Raw genomic sequence first — 19737 nt, 5'->3', positions numbered from 1 at the left:
TTCAGTTTATTTTTTTTTGCTTTAACTAGACTAACTAGGATTGTTTTTTTTTATGGTTGAGTTTACTCCCAATTTAGATTTAGGGGAAGATAGGAAGTCTCCAACCCCTTTTCTAGAAAATAAAGGTTTTTGAAACTTGTACCCGTGTGTCTGAGTATAACTTTGATACCATGACTTCCTTAAGATGTACTCATGCAGAGCAGAAGTCATTTCATCACAGCAGCAAACATTGTAATACTTACCTATCTATGTATTTATGTTCATACAGGATTTGTATTGTGCAAATGTAGAGTGCAAGCAATGTGCCACTATGCAAAAACGGGGAAATTCAGAGGGGAACTGGGAGAGCAGACGTCAAGAGGGTAATTAAGAAGATTCATTTTATGGGCCAGAGTTCACCTATATATACTTTTACAGAAATCATTGTGAAACCTGCATGTATATTTTAGGGTTCTGACTGGGTCCCTTTTCCCTGTTATACTTACACAGGGGATAAAATAAGTACCTTTTTTATTGGGTAAAAGAAATATCTGTTATCTAAATGAAGGTAGCATTTAAATGCTCAAACTTGGGCCTGGGTCGCGGATGTGCGCAAGAGAATCCACTCCAATTTACTTAATACATCTCCCTTAGTTTATGGGGCCCCTGCCACCTGTAGAGGAAGTCTGACTTTTATTATTATTATTAGGGTATTGATTGAGCTCGAACCGCGCTACGGCAAGCAACAGCGTGATTTACAGTCATGGAGGCAGGGGGCAGCATGAAGGAGTGGATACACAATTGCGCTTCAGCCTAACCACCTGAATGCACTGCTCAAAACCTCTTCTTTAAAAGTGAACTATAAGGAGTGCCAAGATGTGATTTAACTCGCATTTTGCTATATTTAAATGATCATACTCACTCACTATGAAAACTCAATCTAGGAGCAAATTTAAATAAATTATATGCCAACACCATGATCGCTTACAATATATATTGTACTTTTTCTGTAAGTATTAATTGTAGTCTCTTCTAATTATTGGACTCCTTTCTTCACAGCGGAACTCAAATCATGTGATTTGCACCTTAAGGCAAATCGAGCCGCGCACCACACAGATTTATACAACAGTCCGGATCTGATCGTAAGGAGAGGACAAGCCTTCCGTATTTCAATGACCTTTGAAAGTGATCTGCACAGCAATGAACGCATTAGATTTACTGCAGAGACAGGTATCAACACCACAGTACTCTAGTATGTTTACGTTCCTAATACACTCACTTCACTAACAGTCTACAGCCATAGGTGCCTTCACAAAGACCTATGGACAAGATAGATCCATCAATCCTTCAGCAGACAAACAGTCAACCAATATTTACAAAAAATTGCACACACAAACTCCGTTCAATATTGAACTCACAGATAGGTTATATTTACTGCACACACACCTCATTACCAGCCAATAAACATTCACCTCATAGTTATGTACGTTTTACATTCACTCACCTCGCCTATGACTCATCGACATGATAATGCATCTGTTGTCTTTGTGCAATCGATTGATACTCTGCTCATCCATCCACACCACATGGGTGTTTTCCCCCTTGGCCAGTCTCCTTTGAAAGCTCTCCGATCTCCCTTTATTTTTATAGAATTATTTCACTTTCTCCAATGCTATGCATACTTGTGAATCCGGCCCCTCATTAGATCCACTTTCATGCAACTTGCAGGGAATACCATGCCCCTGACAACAATGTGTGCTTTCTTTTTACAGTTTTTTTTTCTCCACAGGGCGTCCAAGTTCTTAATGGTTGCTCCAATTCGGTCTGTCAAGGGTGCATGTTAATGTCCCTTCCCTTACTATGAGGGTGAATGGTGAAGGACCCATGGGGGCTGCCTCATGCTATGTGATGCTGGGTTTGGGGAGGCGGGAGGGGGAGGTGTGGCAGAATGTTCCCCAGGCTCACCCCCACCTCACCTCTCACATGGGTCGGGGACTTGATACACAGCTCCTACTAGGGTTCTGTCTCTTTAAGGGGGCTGGGTGTCATAGAATACCCAATGCACTCTGCCACCCTCCTAAGGAATCCCAAATTCCATCCCAGACACAATCCCATGTTGATACACCCCCTTCTGACAATGCTATGCTCTGCAATGCCATTAGGGTTAAGATACAAGCAGCTCAAGGAGTCAGAAATGCTTTGTAAATATTACATAGAGGACCAACTTAAAAGCATGCATGTTCTAAATAGAAAAACGTCTGTGCTGCATGCAAAGGCTTGTGAATGGAAGATTGAGAGCACATCCTCAGAGCGTGCAGCTCCTGTACACTCAGCTTCCTTTGCACATGCAAAAGAGACAACTCCCAGATGCCTGTAAGCTCAGTTTCTGACTCAGTCCTTGGAGGCCCACATGAGGGGGCTGGGGTTAGTGGTATTACAGGAAGATTATAGAACAAGAACAGAAAGCCATTCATGCTTCAGAAAGGATAAAGAGGTACACATGAATCCCAATAACAAGGATGGGCCTTGGCAGCAGGATTGTTACCCCTATTTAAGGTAGAAAGTCTGGCAGAAGGAGGGGCGTGGCTTGGGCAGCCATGGAGTAGGACGTGCTTCCTGAGCAGCTCCGGAGGATCCGACATATGATCCGTGAAAACTACCTACAAAAACGCGCTACTGGTTCCAGGACTATACATGCATGGGAACGTGTGTTCTGCTCACTGTATAAAGACCGAGTGAATCGTGTGTGGAATTCTGGAGGAATCGCTCGGCGAAGACGGCGGCTGCTCAGTCCATTGTCACACAAGATGACCGACAACAAAGGAAATGAAACTGAAGCACCCGGAGCGGCAGAATTGAGACGGCAGCCGCAGGGAAAGAATGATGATGGCGAAGTGGAGACGAGCGAAACCCCTGCGGCGGTAAGCCTTGTGTCACGTTGGCCTGCGTGCTGACCCGGAAGGCAAGAACCCGGGGGCAGCGGGGGTGCGAATCGATAGGCCGCGCCGCGATAGACATATGAAGTGCTTGCTCGGCATCGATGAGCAGAAAGCCGCGGTGAGAGGCGGCGGACGGTGCGACTGCTTGAAGAGTACTACAGTAGCTGATAGGGGTGGAAAAGACAGTTGGGGAGGCACGCAGACGCTGAATCGAGACAGCGAGGCATAACGGAGGCTGCAGAATGTCGGCGCAAGGGGCCGTGAGCAAGAACAAGAATAAGCAACCCACAATGGATATTTTTGCCAAAACGCAACATTCTTCTGCGGCCATCGCGCCCAAAGGCTCGATGGCACCAGCGGAGGGCACCACAGTGGCTGAAAAGCATCAGATTTTAAAGGCCATCACGGAGCTGAAAGACTCTTGGGGGGTTGCGATGTCAGACCTGCGCACTTCCCTGGAGGCTAAAATAGACGCAGTAGGCATAGAAGTCACCCTGCTGAAGCAAGATGTCAGGGGGCTGGCGGAACGAACAAGCAGCCTGGAAGGTGCGGTGAAAACCAACACGGACACCAGCACTAACAACACAATGGAGATCCATGTACTCAAACAACAGGTAGCTAACCTGGAGTCTCGAGCAGAGGAAGCAGAAGGGAGAGCGTGGTGGGCTTGCCGGAGGGTGAGGAGGGACAGGACCCGACAGACTACGTCGAGAACCTACTCCTACAAGGAATTGGGGCTGGAAAACTCTCGCAGGGATTCGCAGTGGAGCGTGCACATAGAGCCCTTATGAGGAAGCCGAGACCAGGTGCCCCTCCCCAGGCGATAATTGTCAAAATATTGAACTACAAAGACTGCGAGAAAATACTGGAGTACTTCCAAAAAGGTGGAACAATGGAAAGGGCCTCGAGCACCATCATGGCTTATCCGGACTACACTATGTTGGTCCAGAGGCAACGGTACAGCTATGTGGCAATCAAAAGAAGGCTGTGCGCGGCTGGGATAAAATATATGCTTCTGTACCCTGCGAAATTGAAGATGGTGCACAAGAGCAAAATGTATTTTTTTGACACTCCGGAAGAAGCAACGACGTGGCTGGGTCTGCAGGGCTGCCCGGAACGAGACACAGAAGAGACCCAAGAGGGACACGATAGGTGACTGGGATACGGTATGCATACTGTTAAGGCATCGAGTGAGCACCCCAGGGGTACCTAGATGAAGATTATGATTAATGGGTGTGACTGTAGGAGGCTGATATTTTGATAAGATACTGATGATTGTAACAGACTTGAAGGACTGGAAGATATTAGATTGTACATATATGCAAATTGTATAGCAATGTGTAGTTCACCCGAAGTGACATAGGTGCAGCAGGGAGAAATCACCCTACCCTCAGAATTATAGTTGTAGTAGTAGTAGGTTGGCCACTAGGTCGGCCTCACCCTGCGGAGCTTCGAGTACAGGCGAGAGCCAGAAAGAGCTAGATGCGGGGGAGCCTGAGATCCAGGGATGGAGCTGGGCAACAGTTGGCGGGAGTGAAGTTGAGGAAGGGACGGGAGGCGGGAGCGAGCGGGAATGGGGAGTTTGGGGTGTTTTTGGTTAAAGGGAATTTAGAATGGGATACAAGCTTATACAGATTGGATTGGAATTCAAAGTTAGACTGCACCTGGGGGAGGAGGATCGGAACTTGTACAGGCCATGAGGGACCTTAAGATACTTACATGGAACGTGCGGGGCTCAACAGCTACTTAAAAAGGAACACAGTTATGTTGTACCTGCACAGGCAGAAAATAGATATTGCATTGCTGCAGGAAACCCACCTTACACGAGAGAGGAGGGACACGATTGCAGGGAAGTGGAAAGGAGTGTTGGTGTGCTCATTGTACTCTGCTTATGCGAGAGGAGTGCTTATTTGGGTGGCGCCACATGTCCCCTTTCAGCGTTTGCAAGTGGTGGCTGAGACAGATGGGAGGATGGTTATACTGAGGGGACTGGTGGAGAACAGGGAGATAAGCATTGTTAACACGTATGTCCCGAACCAGAACACAGCGGCGTATATTAGAACATTGAGTCAGAATTTGAGCGCATGCGTAGGAAGCGCGGTGATCTGGGGAGGGGACTTCAACTGCGTATTAAACCCGAGGGTGGACAGATCGGATGGGAAGATGGATAGACCGGCCCCTGCAGCCAAAGCGTTACAGTCATTGATGGATGACTTTGGTTTGGAGGATGCATGGAGAGTGGGGCACCCCCAGGAAAGGCAATATTCACATTATTCTGCCCCACAGCGGTTATCAACGAGGCTGGATTATGTCTTCACATCACCCAAAATGATAGAGGAGATCGCACAAATAGAGTACAAGGCCAGGGTCCTTTTGGACCACTCGCCCCTGATTCTCGCATGGCAATACTGCCCCCCGAGAGCGAGGATCCCGACATGGCGCCTACGAGCGGAAGCGTTGCGAGACCCCTTTTTTAGGGAGGACTTGAGGGATGAGATTGTAAATTACTTTGAAACAAATACTGGGAGCGTGGATTCGGCGGGAACACCATGGGAGGCCTTTAAAGTTGTCATGAGGGGGGAAGCCATAGCAAAATCCAAGGGCCTACAAGGAGGGGTTTTAGCCGAACTGCAGGAGACGGAAGAAAAATTAGAAGAGGCCTTAAGGGGCGGAGACGATACAGCAGAGAAGCTAGAATTGACACTTATGCTACAGCAAAAATGTGCAGAATATTGGGAGAGATTGTGTAACCTTAATTATAAAAAATACGTGGAGAGACAGCATGCGGGAGGTGATAAACCGGGGAGACTTTTGGCGTGGTTATATAAGAGTGAGACCCCGCAGAGTCACAATCCGGACAATAGAAAGAGAAGACGGTAGCGTAGAGGACACCCAGGAGGGAGTTAATCAAGCGTTTGTGCATTATTATAAGGTATTATACGGAGACGACCGGGAGAGTAGTCGCGCTATGATGGAAGAAACTCTTGAGGACATGGGGTTGCCCAGGATAAGCGAGGAGGAGAGAGAGGAACTAGATACCCCGATCACCTTGGAAGAATTAGGGGAGGTGGTGAGGCAGCTGCCTACTAGTAAAACCCCAGGGACAGATGGACTCCCAAGTGAGTTTTACAAAGTATACATGGAAGAGGTCCTCCCCCCACTGTTAGAGATGTTAAACAAAGCGTTTGAGACTGGACGCTTACCGGAGTCACTGAGAGAGGCCGTCATAATACCACTCCCCAAACCTAATAAACCTGGGCACAGCTGTGGTTCCTATAGACCCATGTCAATGCTTAATCAAGACAGCAAGATATTAACTGCTGTCTTAGCAAATAGACTGAAGAAGGTTATTGGCAAACTAATACACCCGGATCAAATGGGCTATGTCCCTCATAAAAATATTACCAATAATCATAGACGATTCCAGAGAATCATTGAGTTTGGCAGAGAAAGAGATGACCTGGATAAGGTGGGCGAAAATTTTATATAGCGAACCGCTGGCTAGAGTTAATACAGGATCTGTGATATCGGAAAGGTGGCAGCTTAGCAGGGGCACTAGACAGGGATGTCCGTGGTCTCCAATTCTCTACATACTGGCCCTGGAACCTCTAGCAATATATCTGAGGCAGCAATATGACATCATAGGCATCGAGGTGAAAGGGGAGCGGCATTTGATCTCCCTATATGCAGATGACATGCTGCTGTACTTGCGATTCCCAGAAGAAAATCTCCAGTACATCCTAGAAGTGCGGGAGAGATACGCTGTGCTGTCCGGTATAGCAGTGAACCCCCAGAAGTCCAGCATGTTCCCATTAGGGGGGTACATGGGGATTCCAGCGGAGCGACTACCTGTACTGCAAGTGCCGTGGGCGGTTAGCACATTTCGGTACCTGGGAATAGATATATACCACACCGTGGAGGAAGAGCATAGGTGCAACACGGAAGTAGCCATTCAAAAAATTGAGAAGTGCATGCAATTTTGGGCAAAGCTGCCCTTGGCGATCATGGGGCGGGGAGGAATGCTAAAGATGGTGGTCCTGCCAAGGCTCCTACACTACTTCGGGAACATACCGTACCTAATTCCTAAGAAGTTCTTCACCAAACTGAATAGCATGTGTAGGGACTTTTTGTGGCATGGCACGCGAAATAGAGTGGCGTTATGGAAGCTACAGAACTTCCATGACAAAGGAGGTATAAAGCTGCCCAGCTATGAGGCGTACTACGTGGCAAGCCAGTTACAGTATGTTGCCAAATGGCTCTCTGACGAAGATACCTCGGAATTTAGGCTGTTTGGGCGTGATTGTGCACCCTTTTATTTGAAAGAGATGATGTGGGTACCCAGGGCGGAAATGGTGGGGCGCCCTAAAATGATGCTGCTGGGGTGGAAGGTGTGGCACAGGGCATGTCAAATGATGGAGAACCCGTCCCCATGCTCACCGCAGATACCACTGGTTGCATTGACGGGGGCAGACGCGCAGCTACGAATTATACTCAGGAACCACTGGGAACTGGCTGGGGTGGCAGCAATGGGTGATATTTGGCGGGAGGGCTCCAGTATTACTTTTGAGGGGCTGCGGGAAGAAACTGGGTCGCACGAGGACCAGTATATTACATATCATAGAATGGTACAGAGGATTAAGAGAACATGGCCTGAAACTGTGTTTGAGGAAGAATCAGATGCCACCATAGACATGATATACGACATAGCTGAGGGGGGTCATGAGATTTCCAGATTGTATGAAATGCTGATGTCTAAAGTGGGGAAGGAGGTCACGCAGTTGAGACTAGATTGGGAAACGGAGGTTGGAGCCCCGATGGAAGATGGGATGTGGGAACGGGTGCAGGGGTATCATAAGAAGGTGTCTAGAAACGCGAGGCTGAAACAGATTCAGATCTACATAACGCATAGGGCATATATGAAGCCTTGGAGGATATCAAGGTTTGAAAATGCAGGACGGCAAGCATGCCCCAAGTGTGATGAGGAGAACGCGGGCATGGTGCATATGTTCTGGTCATGCCCGATCATAGAACGTTTCTGGAGGGGAGTGAAAGGGAAACTGGAAGAAAAAGGGGTCAAGATTGTAGTGGAGACATTGTGGGCCTGTCTGCTGGGGGGGTTCCCAAGACCACAGAAGCTCAGGCACGTGAGTATGCTGAGGGATCTGGTTTATGTGCTTGCAAAGAGGAGGATTGCCATGGGATGGAAGACATGCCATGTGCCAAAGGTAGAGGTGTGATGGAGAGATTTGCAAAAATGGGCGGAAGCCGAAACCATGGCATGGCAAGAAGCGAGTAGCACAGGGGGGGAGGAGGAGACTGAGTCCCTGATGGCCTGGAAATCACTGATAGCTGAACTGTTTGGGTCATTAGATGACCCGGCGGAGCGTGTAGAAGAGGAGACCGAACCACAGGATGCGGAAACTGAAGGTTTAATGCAATAGACTCGTAGAGGGGGGTGGGATAAGGGAAGTAGTGGCTAGAAGTTAAGAAAGTGTAATGAAACTGTTGGAACATGCACTGTTTGTTTGGTTTGTATTGTTTGGTTGTGTTTATAACTCAATAAAATGTTTTTTAAAAAAAAGAAAGTCTGGCAGAAGGGTGTGGGGGGCAGAGTGGAAGTACTGTTCAAGAGGCTGGAGGAAGGAGATTAAGGAAGAGCTGGAGAGTGGTGCAGGAGGTTGGAGGTAAAACAGCAGTGTGGAGGACCTGAGGGGGGAAAGAAGGAAAGTCTGGAAAGAGGAGGTGGTGAATAAGGAGGTGGCGAGGACGAAAACCACGAGTGAGGAGATGGTGAAGGAGAAAAATGAGGTGGTGAGGAGGAACAACAGAAGGTGTGAGGAGGAGGTGGAAAAGAGTGCAGAGGTGGGGAGGCAAAACCTCCAGATACGTGAAGAGGAGGGTAAAAAGTGTCAGAGGGTGGTTGTAAGAAAGGAGAGAGGGGATGGGAGAGAATACTGCAACAAAAAGCGGAAGAAAAGAGTTGACATGCCACTTAGAACAAAATTGTTCTGACTCATTGAGGAGGTATAGGAAAGTCGTGTGGAGAATAGGCATGTGCCCAAAAGACAGTGATGGCCTGACATACTGTTCACAATCTCTTCACCTGCTACATGGCCAAGAGTTTGTTGGCAACTGTGCTGTTGTTCACCCACAAAGAAAAGGTGTAGCCGGTGGAGACATGAGAGGGGAGTGAGCTAGCCAAATAGGAGCCAAAGTTGAAAAATGTCCTCAATAAGTTGGTATAAAGGGGCAACTACCCATTCTGGGACATTTGAAATCTATAATTCTCCAACTGGCCAATTCTACATAGGTGTGTACTGAATGTTGATCCTGATACTTATTCCACAATTTGAATGGTTAGTAAAGTTTGCAAAGTGGAACAAAAACATCTTGGGTCAAATACATTGCACTCCTTCTTACAGGTGACTTACAAGCAGCTTTTCACATGCTGAATGCATATGGTCAGACTGCCTATGAGGTGAGGAGGAACAGAAGGAGGAGTAAGGAGGAAAAGTAGAGTGAGGAGGTGCTGAGGCAGATCAAGGTGAGATGTTAGGAGGGTGGTGGAAACACTAAGAGAGAAGAGGAGTACATTAAGAAAGATATTGAGAGGAGACGAAGATGAGTCCTATCTTAGGGGTTTAGAGTGGGAACAGACACACACACTAACATTGAGAGATGTGAAAGGGGGAGTGATAGAGGAATGAGTATGTGGCAAAGAATTAACAAGGTCGGAGAAGACTAGAAGAGGAGGACGAAGTAAGGAATTGGCAAGCCGTATAGACACCTGATCATGCCAATTCATTAAGGGGGTAAATAAAGGCTGGGTGGTGAGTAGCAGAGGATGATCTCATATAGACAGTGTCAGATCAAGATATTGCACCAGGTCTCCTGATCTGCTTAGGTGGTATAGCAGCCACCGTTAACAATGAATTCCTATGTAATTCACTAGGTTTTTGATGGTGCAAAACGCCAGTGGACTCTGTAGGGATACCCAGCATATGATCCGACATAAAAACCCATGCTGGAATATTTGTATAACAGAGAGGAAGGGACCATCCACATTCCTGGAAATGAGCCATACAGTAAACAAAATGCGTAAAATCCTTATGAAAGGCTTTTACGCATTTCATTTACGATACGGCTCAACAAAAATAAGCTCCATAGACTGCTAAAATCCATCACACATGCACCTCACCAACATATTTTCTCCATCACACACGGAACAAACATACAATAAATACAATATACGTATCATAAGGGGCTGCCTATATTATACATTCCAACTATAGGCATACAATCTGGATTACACTCTTGTTTACACATATGCAATTTACACCAACATGTACTCACATCATTCCAGCTAATCCAAAATCAATTCAAGACGAAATTGTCTACATTAACTTCTCAGGAAACATGCAAGTTGTTTCCATCACATATTCAGACTGTAGACAAGTATTTACATATTTCTCCATTCTCTTTTCTTTGACTGTTAAACCTGCTTTTAAGGACCAAGTCAACATGTTTTCTTTTTCTTTGAAGGACCTTCCTCTGCAGAATCTGACAACCTGAGTACCAGTTTCACACTTTCCAACTCTAAAAGCGATGACGCTTGGAGCGCTGTTCTGGAATCATTCACTTCAAACTCGATGGTCGTCGCCATCACTAGCACTCCCGACGCGGTGATCGGTCGTTATGGGTTGAGCATGCAGCTCTCCTCGGAATATGGCTCTATCTCTCACCCACTGGGGAAATGTATGCTGCTTTTCAACCCTTGGATTTCGGGTATGTACCTTAAAAAGTTCTAAAAATATCACTCTTCCCAGTACAAAATTAGTGGGAAAGAGTCATCAGTATTATTTATGAAATTAAACCCCATTAAAAAAAAAAAAAAAAAAAGCAAACAGAGCAACAGGCATATCTACAAAAGTAGGAGTATCAAGGAATTTCATTATATTGCAAGTCAAAAATCAGCAGTATATTTGAATATACAGTGGAGGGTAGATGTGGGAAGATAAATGTACACAACCCCACAATGTTAGATGCCAAATTTTCAGAATTAAAATATTTGAATGATGCCTGCTAGCGTTAGGAATCTAAGATGTAAAATACCAAAATTATACAATGAAATCCATCCAGTTCACTCAAGTCACTCAATCCTACACTCGCAGCAAATATTCTCTTCTTCAGGTAGGGACACCGACTGTCCGCAACGAGGCAGACTAGAAAGAAATGTTGATGACCTTCATACTAACTAGACTCGGAAGTTAGGGTCTTTCATTGGTAAGGAATGCACAGTGCTAACACTTATTTTTTTATGGGTATTGTAATTGTAGAGTTTGTAAGAAGAATGCAAAAATAAATGCTCTGTCGATTGGAGATGTTAACCCTGGGACCTAGAATGTACATTGTAATTCATGATGAAGCCATGCATACGTCTCAAAGCAGCATCATTCCAGATCTCCAAACCAAAGAATGGAGATCAATGCTTTTGATTTCATTGAGTGAATATGACACCTTCAAGAATGGGTGACTTTATATAGCCAACATATTCTAAAGTGGGCTGCATTGGAATAGCCCCTTTGAAACTTGTTTGTGTCTTGGGTGTTTTTTGATGTATGATGTTCAGTATAGATGCATTTGCAGGTTATTAGTATGTGTTTATTACATTTAATTTTTAATATCTATGTATCAAGTGACTTAGGTGCTGTGAAACTGAGTTTATGTAAAAACAGTAAAAATAATGCTAAGTAAAATAAAACTACCCATTACTGGAGTAAAGGAACATTTTTTTTTAAAAAAAAGGACTACAGTGGAGAAAGATAATAAAATAACCTGAGAAAGCAAGAATAAACAGAAATGTTTTGAACATGTACTGAACATTTTGTAAATTGGGATCGCATAAATGTTCATATGTAAACTGTATCGTCAGTCAGGGTCTGGCTAGTGAGCATCCCTGAGGTAATGTGTTAAATATTATTAGAATCCAGGCCGCCATTTGTTAATTTACTTGAATGCACCCATTGGTGCATTTCCAAGCCATTTCTGCAGTAAGGCCTCTCTTCTTGTGCCCGACTCTTTTGTCTCTTCGTGTTGTTCTATTTTACTGCCACCATGGAAAGGGAGAAGCGACTACACGTTTTTGTTCAACTTTTTTTTTATTGATTTTAATGCCCGCCATGGAAAGGGTTTCCCAATTCAAAGTGTCTCGTAAACGAAAAAAAAAAAAACAACATAAGTACCCCGGTCTAATGGTCCTGGGTACTAATGGCGATAAGCCCCTCATCAGGTGGGGCATTACCACATCAGGTAATGCCCCCACCCCCGGCTCGTGGGTTATTGTCTAAGTAGTGGGACCTCTAATCTCAGAAGTTCCCTTTGCAGTGCAACACAGGTTCTGCCACCCATTAACCCTGACAAGTTGCCTACAAATGTGGGAGTGGATTTCAAGCTGGGTCCGAAAGGGGATGGGGAGTATGTTAGTAAGTCATGGTAGGAGTGATTTGGTCAAGGTTATAGAAGCCAGACACTGGGCCACAGAAGAATCAAAGATAACCTACACTTGAGGATTACTGCCATTGTATCCTTTATTCTTGGTGCACTGTGGGAATGTTTGGCAGAGGTTTGGCTTGTGTCAGACTTGGAGTCGAAGATGACACCAAGATTCTTAGCCTCACAGGAAGGAACGGGAAGAGGGTCCAAGGGTGGCCGGTCAGAAAGAGAGAGGAAAGGAGGGAGCAGGTGTCCCGATGAAGAGAATTTCAGTCTTATTGGCATTAAGGCAGAGACCATTGGCGGCACACCATTCCTGAATTGTGGCCAGACCGTCTGGCATGAGAGAAGGAGCAGAGGTGGCTGAGGGGAGCCTGGAGGAGAGCTGGGTGTCATCCGGTAGCGATTCAGTAGGCAAGAGGTGCCAGGTAGTGGTTGAAAAGCCAGGGAGATAGATTAGACCCCTGGGGAACATCACAAGTAGAAAGAGAGCTAGAAGAGAGGAAAGACACAAGTTGGTCCTGGTATGGTCGGTGAGTGAGAAAGGAAGTCAACCAGGCCATGGCCTTACCAGAGATAACCAGGTTGTTACAGAGGCGATTGAGCAGGATAACATTGTTGACCATGTCAAAAGTAGAGGAAAGATTGGGGCGAATGAGAATAGAAGGAGGGTTAGAGTCAAGATTAGAGAGCAAATCTTCATGGGTGTTCAGCAGAGCAGTTTCTGTGATTCTGGCTGCTCTGAAGCCAGACTGGTGGTCATGGAGACAACCAGAAGATTGAGTATGCAGATTAAACTGGGAGATGGCCAGCTTTTCCAGGAGCTTGCCCAGGAAAGGAGTGATGGAGATCGGGCGATAGTTTGCTGGAGAGGAAGGATCGGCAGAGGGCTTTTTTTAGAAGGGGGTGCACAAGGGAGTGTTTAAGGGGGGAAGGGAAGGTTCCAGTGGCAAAAGAGTGATTGCAGAAATCACCCAAGAATGGAGAAAGGGTGTCTATGTGGTTCTTGATGCCTCTGGATGAGCAGGGGAGAACCTGCTTTAACGAGACTTTCATAGATCAGACTTGTCTAGAAACATCCTTAGGGGTGAACATCGGAAAGGAGGGGAATGGAGGTGGAGACATGACCAAAGAGGTGCCAGGGGTGGTAGAGGAGGAGGAGACATAGGAAGAAAGAGTGGGCAGGATGTCGTGAGTTTTAGTGTTGAAATGAGAAGCTAGAGCCGTGCAAGCGGATGGGAGTAAACAGGAAAGGTAGAGACGGCGACAGGGTTGGCCAGCTCCTTGCAGATTTTGAACATTTCCGCAGAGTTGTTTGAGGCCGCAGAGACGCGGGCTTTGATGTAGGCTCTCTTCTTAAAGAGGACAGAGAGCCTCTATTGCCTTTGGAGCAGGCGGCAGGTCAGTTTGTCATAGGATGCGCTTGATGCCCTCCACTTCCTCTCAATCACCCTACACTTGCGTTTAAGGGTGGCGAGGACAGAATCATACCAAGAGTTGCACTTGAATTTGGGCTTCAAACGGGTCCTCATGACAGGGGCAAGGACGTCAAGAATGTTAGAGATAGAGAGATGAAGGTTAGAGAGGGCTGTGTCAGTATGCGAGTCAGCCAAAGGTGTAGGAGGCGGAAAGAAAGTAGCTGCGAAAGCCTCAACTGACACGCTTCATGGTCCGGATGACTGAGAGGGTGGGTGGCAGTGCTGGCTTTGGCTTGATCTGAGGAGTAGAGAGAGAAAAGTGGGGCCCGTTCAAAGTGGTGGACTGCCCCTTTCTGAATCCACATTGGAACCTGGGTCATATATCATTGTCTGCAATCCACATCTCAATTTTCCCTAGTATCATTGCCGCAAAGGTTTTGCTGTCACTATCCAAAAGAGTAATAGGCCGATAATTATTCTAATCAGACTGATTGCCCCTTTTAAAGATCTGAATAATATTCGATTCTTTCCAGGTTTTAGATATATTGTGAGTTTTACAAATATCTCTAAATAGCCATGTCAGCATGTCAGCACAAGTGATCACATATCCACATTCTGATAAAATAGTGTATTAGTAAGCCCATTTGGTCCAACAGCATTAGATGGTGATGATTTCATAATGAGATGTTTAATATCCTCTTGTTCAAACTCTATTACCAGGGAGTAGGAGTAGTGTGTCCCTTTTCATTACTCAAATCTGTATGGAACATCTCCGCCCAATGTGATCACCACTAATTTTATGCAATTCCATTACTTTGAATTACTACCTGACCAACTCTATTGCTGTTCACAATAGCCCAGGAATGACGTGTATTACCTTGTCTGAGTGATTGTGACATCTGCTCACTATCTTGTTGTATCATCTGATATCAATGAGATCTAATCCAATTTTTGAAACCTCTTATTAATTCCTGTTTTTTTTGTGACATTCCTCCATGTCATGGTACTGACAGCCAATCTGTTTCAAAGCAGCTTTGTGGGTTTTCTTATGCTCCCATACTTGTTGGTCGAAGCAATGAACATGCGCAATTTTTTTGACCCCAGGCGGTCTTGGCATTTCGCTCTGCCAGATGAATTCCTGGAAGGAATTGCTCGTACAACCCCAAAGAATTTCCTCTTTTGATTCTTCCATGATGTAATTATTTAATTTCCTTGTTAAATGAATAGAATTTTTACTAAAAATGTGTACCCTGGTTCTCCCTGAATGTATTACTAGATTCTGAAATTGGGTACTCTTTTGTGTTTTTTCTGTAATTTAAACAATGCCTTTAGTATTTTATGGTCACTCAGCATGGTAGTCATGATATTAAATGGATGACATTGCTCGAACATTATTCTCGAGAGAATTATGAAGTCAATATGAGACTTCCGTTCCCCTCTTTTCCATGTCGGCACTTATCTGCCCCTATTTATAAAAATATATAGACACTGTACTGACAGTCCATATAGGAAACTGCTATGTAAATTAGAACAGCTATTTCATTTTTTGAATACACCCTTCTTTGGTGTCTCCTTTGCTGCTGTATGGCAGTAAGGGAATCTACTTTCTCACAGATAGAGTGTTGAATAGAAAATAAAAACAAACATATCTGGTAAACTCTCCCAATCACTAGGGGCCACATTTGCCGATCAATGAAGTCTGTCAGGGGGCAAGAGTCCTACTGGGGCTCAATTGAACTGTTTCACCACCCAACCTTCATAGTCAATGACAAAGCATCACCTGAAACAAAATAGGAGTATTTGTATTTGTTTATTTATAACGCGCGAACCATCAGGCCCGGAGGCATCAGGGCGCAATTTGTACAAAGTTACAATAATGCATATATACAGACATAAAAATTACAATAACAGATTACTAGCAATGTTTCTATATACATAAATTACAGTGCCGCTGAGGCTTAACAGTGGATATACCCATAGGGTGTACAGAAAATAGTAAGGAGGTCAGCGGGCCAGAGTATGTAAGACAGGAATGCAGAACATGTCTTAGTGATAGATAGAGAGCAGGGAATCATCAGTTGTTGGTCTGAGGAAGAGAACAGGGTCAGGCAAATAGTTTAATAGGGAAACATGAGTAAATTAAAATGACAACTGTCAACTGTAAGTAAACAGGACAGTAGGCCAGAGAGGAACACATCGAGAGACATCAGGGATCTGGGAAAGATATCAGGAAAACATTGGCAACAGGTGTTAGGTAAGAATTGGTTTAGAAACACTGTGTGAGACTACACAATACTCATCTGCTTGGTATTAGGTAACCCACCCTTTGGCATAGGTCTGTACTACACAAGTTGGTAGTGTGACTGAGCAGCTGGGCCTATCTCAAGAGGGATCAATGTGAGCTGTAGAGCTGTAGCAATGAAATTCGTTTATACAAGTTACCAAGTAACACTTAAACTCAAGGTTTCAGTTATAAATATTTATTTATTTATTTAACATACCTTTTAAAATAAGAGTTCTTTAAAAAGGGCAAGATTTGTAACACTGTAAATATACTTCAAAATACTTTTTTCATAATCAAACTGGTTAGTGCATTCTCTTTGGATATGCTTCTTACACAATTCCTACACCCTGAGGTGACTTCATTCATAAGGACAGTAATGCTGACGCGGCAGAAAGAAAAGCTGTCAAGCCTGTGAAAAGCAGAGTTAGAATCAACTCTAAGGGTGAGCCACTGCAAGTCTCAACTGAGATAAGCACAGCTCAAAGACAATGAGGTAAGTACCCCAAGTCTAAACAGTATCTCTGGTTTGAAGAAGAGTGATCCAGCTGGATCCTGTCCTGTTGCAGCAGTGCAGACCCTGGGTTCCTGGGCCTCAGTCGTTGGGACAAGAGGGAGGACATCTGGAGGGTTCCTTTGGCGGAAACTTGGAGGTCATCTGCACCTACGGGCTCTTTTTGGTTCAGCAGCACTTCGCATTTTCAGCGCTCGGTAAAGAGCACTGTCGAGGATCTCGGATAAAGGTTGGGCTTCTTTCACTCCTTGGGTCCTGCACTCTGGTGGGGGGACTCGAGCTCTGGTCGTCCTGCTTCTGGAGGGTCCTTAGGAGACTCCTGGAGCTTCCGGCCGGATTTCAGACGTTGCACTCGACTACAGATTTCTCGACCTCTGGCACTCGGTTCCTGTGGCAGCAAAGAAGTACAGTCAGTCGGGGAAGATGGTCTAATGGACTTCATCTCGGGGTTAGTTGGCCCCACTAACCCAAGGGAAGAAGACGTCCCTTCTGGAACTTCTCTGTCGAATTGAAAAAGGAGTTTTAGTACAGCAGCAGGGCTTCACTGGGCGATTCAAAGGTCCAGGAGGATGCAGCAAGCTTTGTTCACGATGTCTTCATCGGGTGTTTCTCCCAGTGGTCGACTCTGCCTCTAGTCCCAAAACCCCTGCCTTTTAAGCAGGTTTCTCCCATTCATTCACAGCCTAGGCTGTCAATCACACAGCAGGGTGGCTGTCCTGGAAGGACAGCCAGCCAGCCAATCAGGACTGGTTGCATTCAGGCATTCTTAGAGACAAAGGACAGGGGAGTTTCGCGAACATCCCTCACATCCTGCTTTCCAGACACATTGGAGCCAGAGGCGGGCTTCAGGGCTGAAGCCTGATAAAAAGGCAAAATGAACCAAAGGTTCACACCTGGCTCAACGCCCAAGAAAGACCTCACAAACAAAAAATGGCAAAAAAAGAAGACCAGTGCCATTTTGACAAAAATTGTCCCCCATGGATGCTATACTGCAGTTCAGGGTTCAGCCTGCGGTAGAAAAGCACAATGGTGGGAACATTAAACCACTGCCATCAGCTATTTAAAGTAGTGAGGGTAACATTAAAATGTTACATGAGATGTAGGATAAAGGGCTACTAGGTAACTCCTCAGCACTCCAAGTAAGAGGGTGTGTGCTGGACCTACAAAGAAAAAAAGGTAAGTCAAGTCAATTTCAATGTACTTTTCTCGGAAACAGTAGGTCACGCAAGAAAAGGAATTTAAACCTTCTGAGAAATCTAAAGGGATTTCTTTGTTACACTGCTGAGGGTGCTTTGTGTCGCCATACAAGAAGTGGATGACTATGGAGTTTGTCAGACTCCAAAAACAGTGGAAACACATAATCCAAATCAGGTCAAAACACATGAGAGAGAGAAAGAGGTCTCACTCACTCCAGGGTTAAAATTGAAAAGACCTACAGTCCAGCAAAAGAGCTGGTGTTCTCTAAGGTTGAAGGGAATTAGCACAGAAATGAGAATTCTCCCTGACAACAGGGAGATAAAAACAGGGGAGGGACCAAAAGAGAGAGTTTTCAGTTGAAAGCTGGAGAAAGCTATGAAGAGACAATCAGAACGTTGGGTGAAGTAGAAACAGGAACATATGGATCAAAAGAGAAAAATAAAAATAATAGTTTGAAGAAAGGAACAGAGTTATAAGACATGAAAACTATAGACAATACAGGAATTAAAGAGAAACATATTTTTTTAAAGGCCAGAAAATGGACTGCAAAATGCCTCTGCATTGTTATTTTTCATATGTGAGAGTTACTGACCTTCAATTACTTGGTTTCAGATGATGAGGTACATATGCCTGATGAGGACGAGCGGAACGAATATGTTCTAAATGACTCTGGAATCCTATATTTGGGAAACGTGAAGTACATTGACCAGCAAGGATGGAATTATGGCCAGGTAATTTCATAAACAGGTATCTGAAAGTGCAGTTTCTGAGTATTCCAAGAGGGTATAACGCATAAGAGCCGGAACCGTCAGTATCAAGTGCATCACACTATTATTTGTGTATGATTACCTATTCATAAATGGTTGTATTAATGTTTAGAAAATCACCAGGTACCCATCCTGTACTCTGAGGTAAGAGTGCCGAAGAAATGTTACAGAAAGGAAATTTAGCAGTCTGTAACACTAACACAATTAAAGTTAGCCTTATTTTATTGGCTAAAACATGGAGTTTATTTAATGTTTGTCAGAGTACTGGTTGTAAGAAATTAAAGGTGGTACATACCAGATTGCCATGAATAAACAAGTATATCAGAGCATGAGTCTCATACTTGTAATGAGTCAAACATTTTGAACAAACAACAGTCACAGGCTCCACATTTGATTTGCACACAGTTCTGGTGGAGACAGGTACATCGCATAATTCAATGCCAACATAAACATATACTCATACAAAATAAACATATTGGTAAAAGTGCACAGTTAATTCCAAGAATCTTAGCGCGAAAACAAAAAGGGAAGGAAAACGAAATGTGTCCTCAAAAGGGCCCCACTAGATGTGGGTCCTGTTTCAGTTGAATGGTGACCAATCCTAGGTCTACTTCAGGATTGAGATTCCCTAGGTTTAGTATGGACGGGCTGATTTAAGGGCCCCCTCCCTGGACGTTTCGGCTACCAATTGTGGTGCCATCTTCCAGGCCCTAGGATTGGTCTCCCTAAAAAGTGTGAGCACACAAAAAAGGAATCTTTTAAAAAACAGAATCACCTCAGATTAGTTTAGGCAAAGGTTGGAAGGGATCTCTTAATGTTCAACGAAGATTGTAATATCTGTAGTAGTACCACAAACCTTGTGCTTTGGTCAAGGGTCGGGGTGGGTGTGTTGTGTCGTGTTTGTAGATATCAAACTGTTGTTAGGTGCAGCAGAATTTATCTCAGGTTCAGCTGCAATCCGCTTTGTGGGTGGCTGGTCATGTATCACGGGTCAGACCTGGGTCCAGATTGGATCAATCTGTAGGTGCAAAGGGCATCGGTTAAGAGGGAAGCGGAAGAGGTGCGTGTAGTGTAAAAACATACAAAGAGGTTGACCGTGCGCTTACCTCAGGAATTTGGTGGCTGCACTTGTGGCCATACATACAAGTCT

General features: G+C 44.9%; 1 protein-coding gene across 2 annotated transcripts in view; it reads left to right on the top strand.

Moving 5' to 3' along the window:
* Positions 1-19737, top strand: part of LOC138580591 (protein-glutamine gamma-glutamyltransferase 6-like) — a 282038-nt gene that overhangs the window by 28702 nt on the left and 233599 nt on the right. Inside the window, exons 2-4 of one of the 2 annotated variants that reach the window (XM_069651253.1) lie at positions 1039-1209; positions 10461-10703; positions 18433-18551. In XM_069651253.1, the coding sequence (XP_069507354.1) occupies positions 1039-1209; positions 10461-10703; positions 18433-18551 (533 nt within the window). The remainder of the gene's footprint in view (positions 1-1038; positions 1210-10460; positions 10704-18432; positions 18552-19737) is intronic. The other variant, XM_069651254.1, reaches the window with a different exon arrangement.

This window comes from Ambystoma mexicanum, chromosome 3p, assembly GCF_040938575.1.
Source record: "Ambystoma mexicanum isolate Mex_15411 chromosome 3p, UKY_AmexF1_1, whole genome shotgun sequence".
Classification (NCBI taxonomy): Eukaryota; Metazoa; Chordata; class Amphibia; order Caudata; family Ambystomatidae; genus Ambystoma; species Ambystoma mexicanum.
Note: the sequence above shows the minus strand (reverse complement) of the source record. Positions and strands in the feature narration are given on the sequence as shown.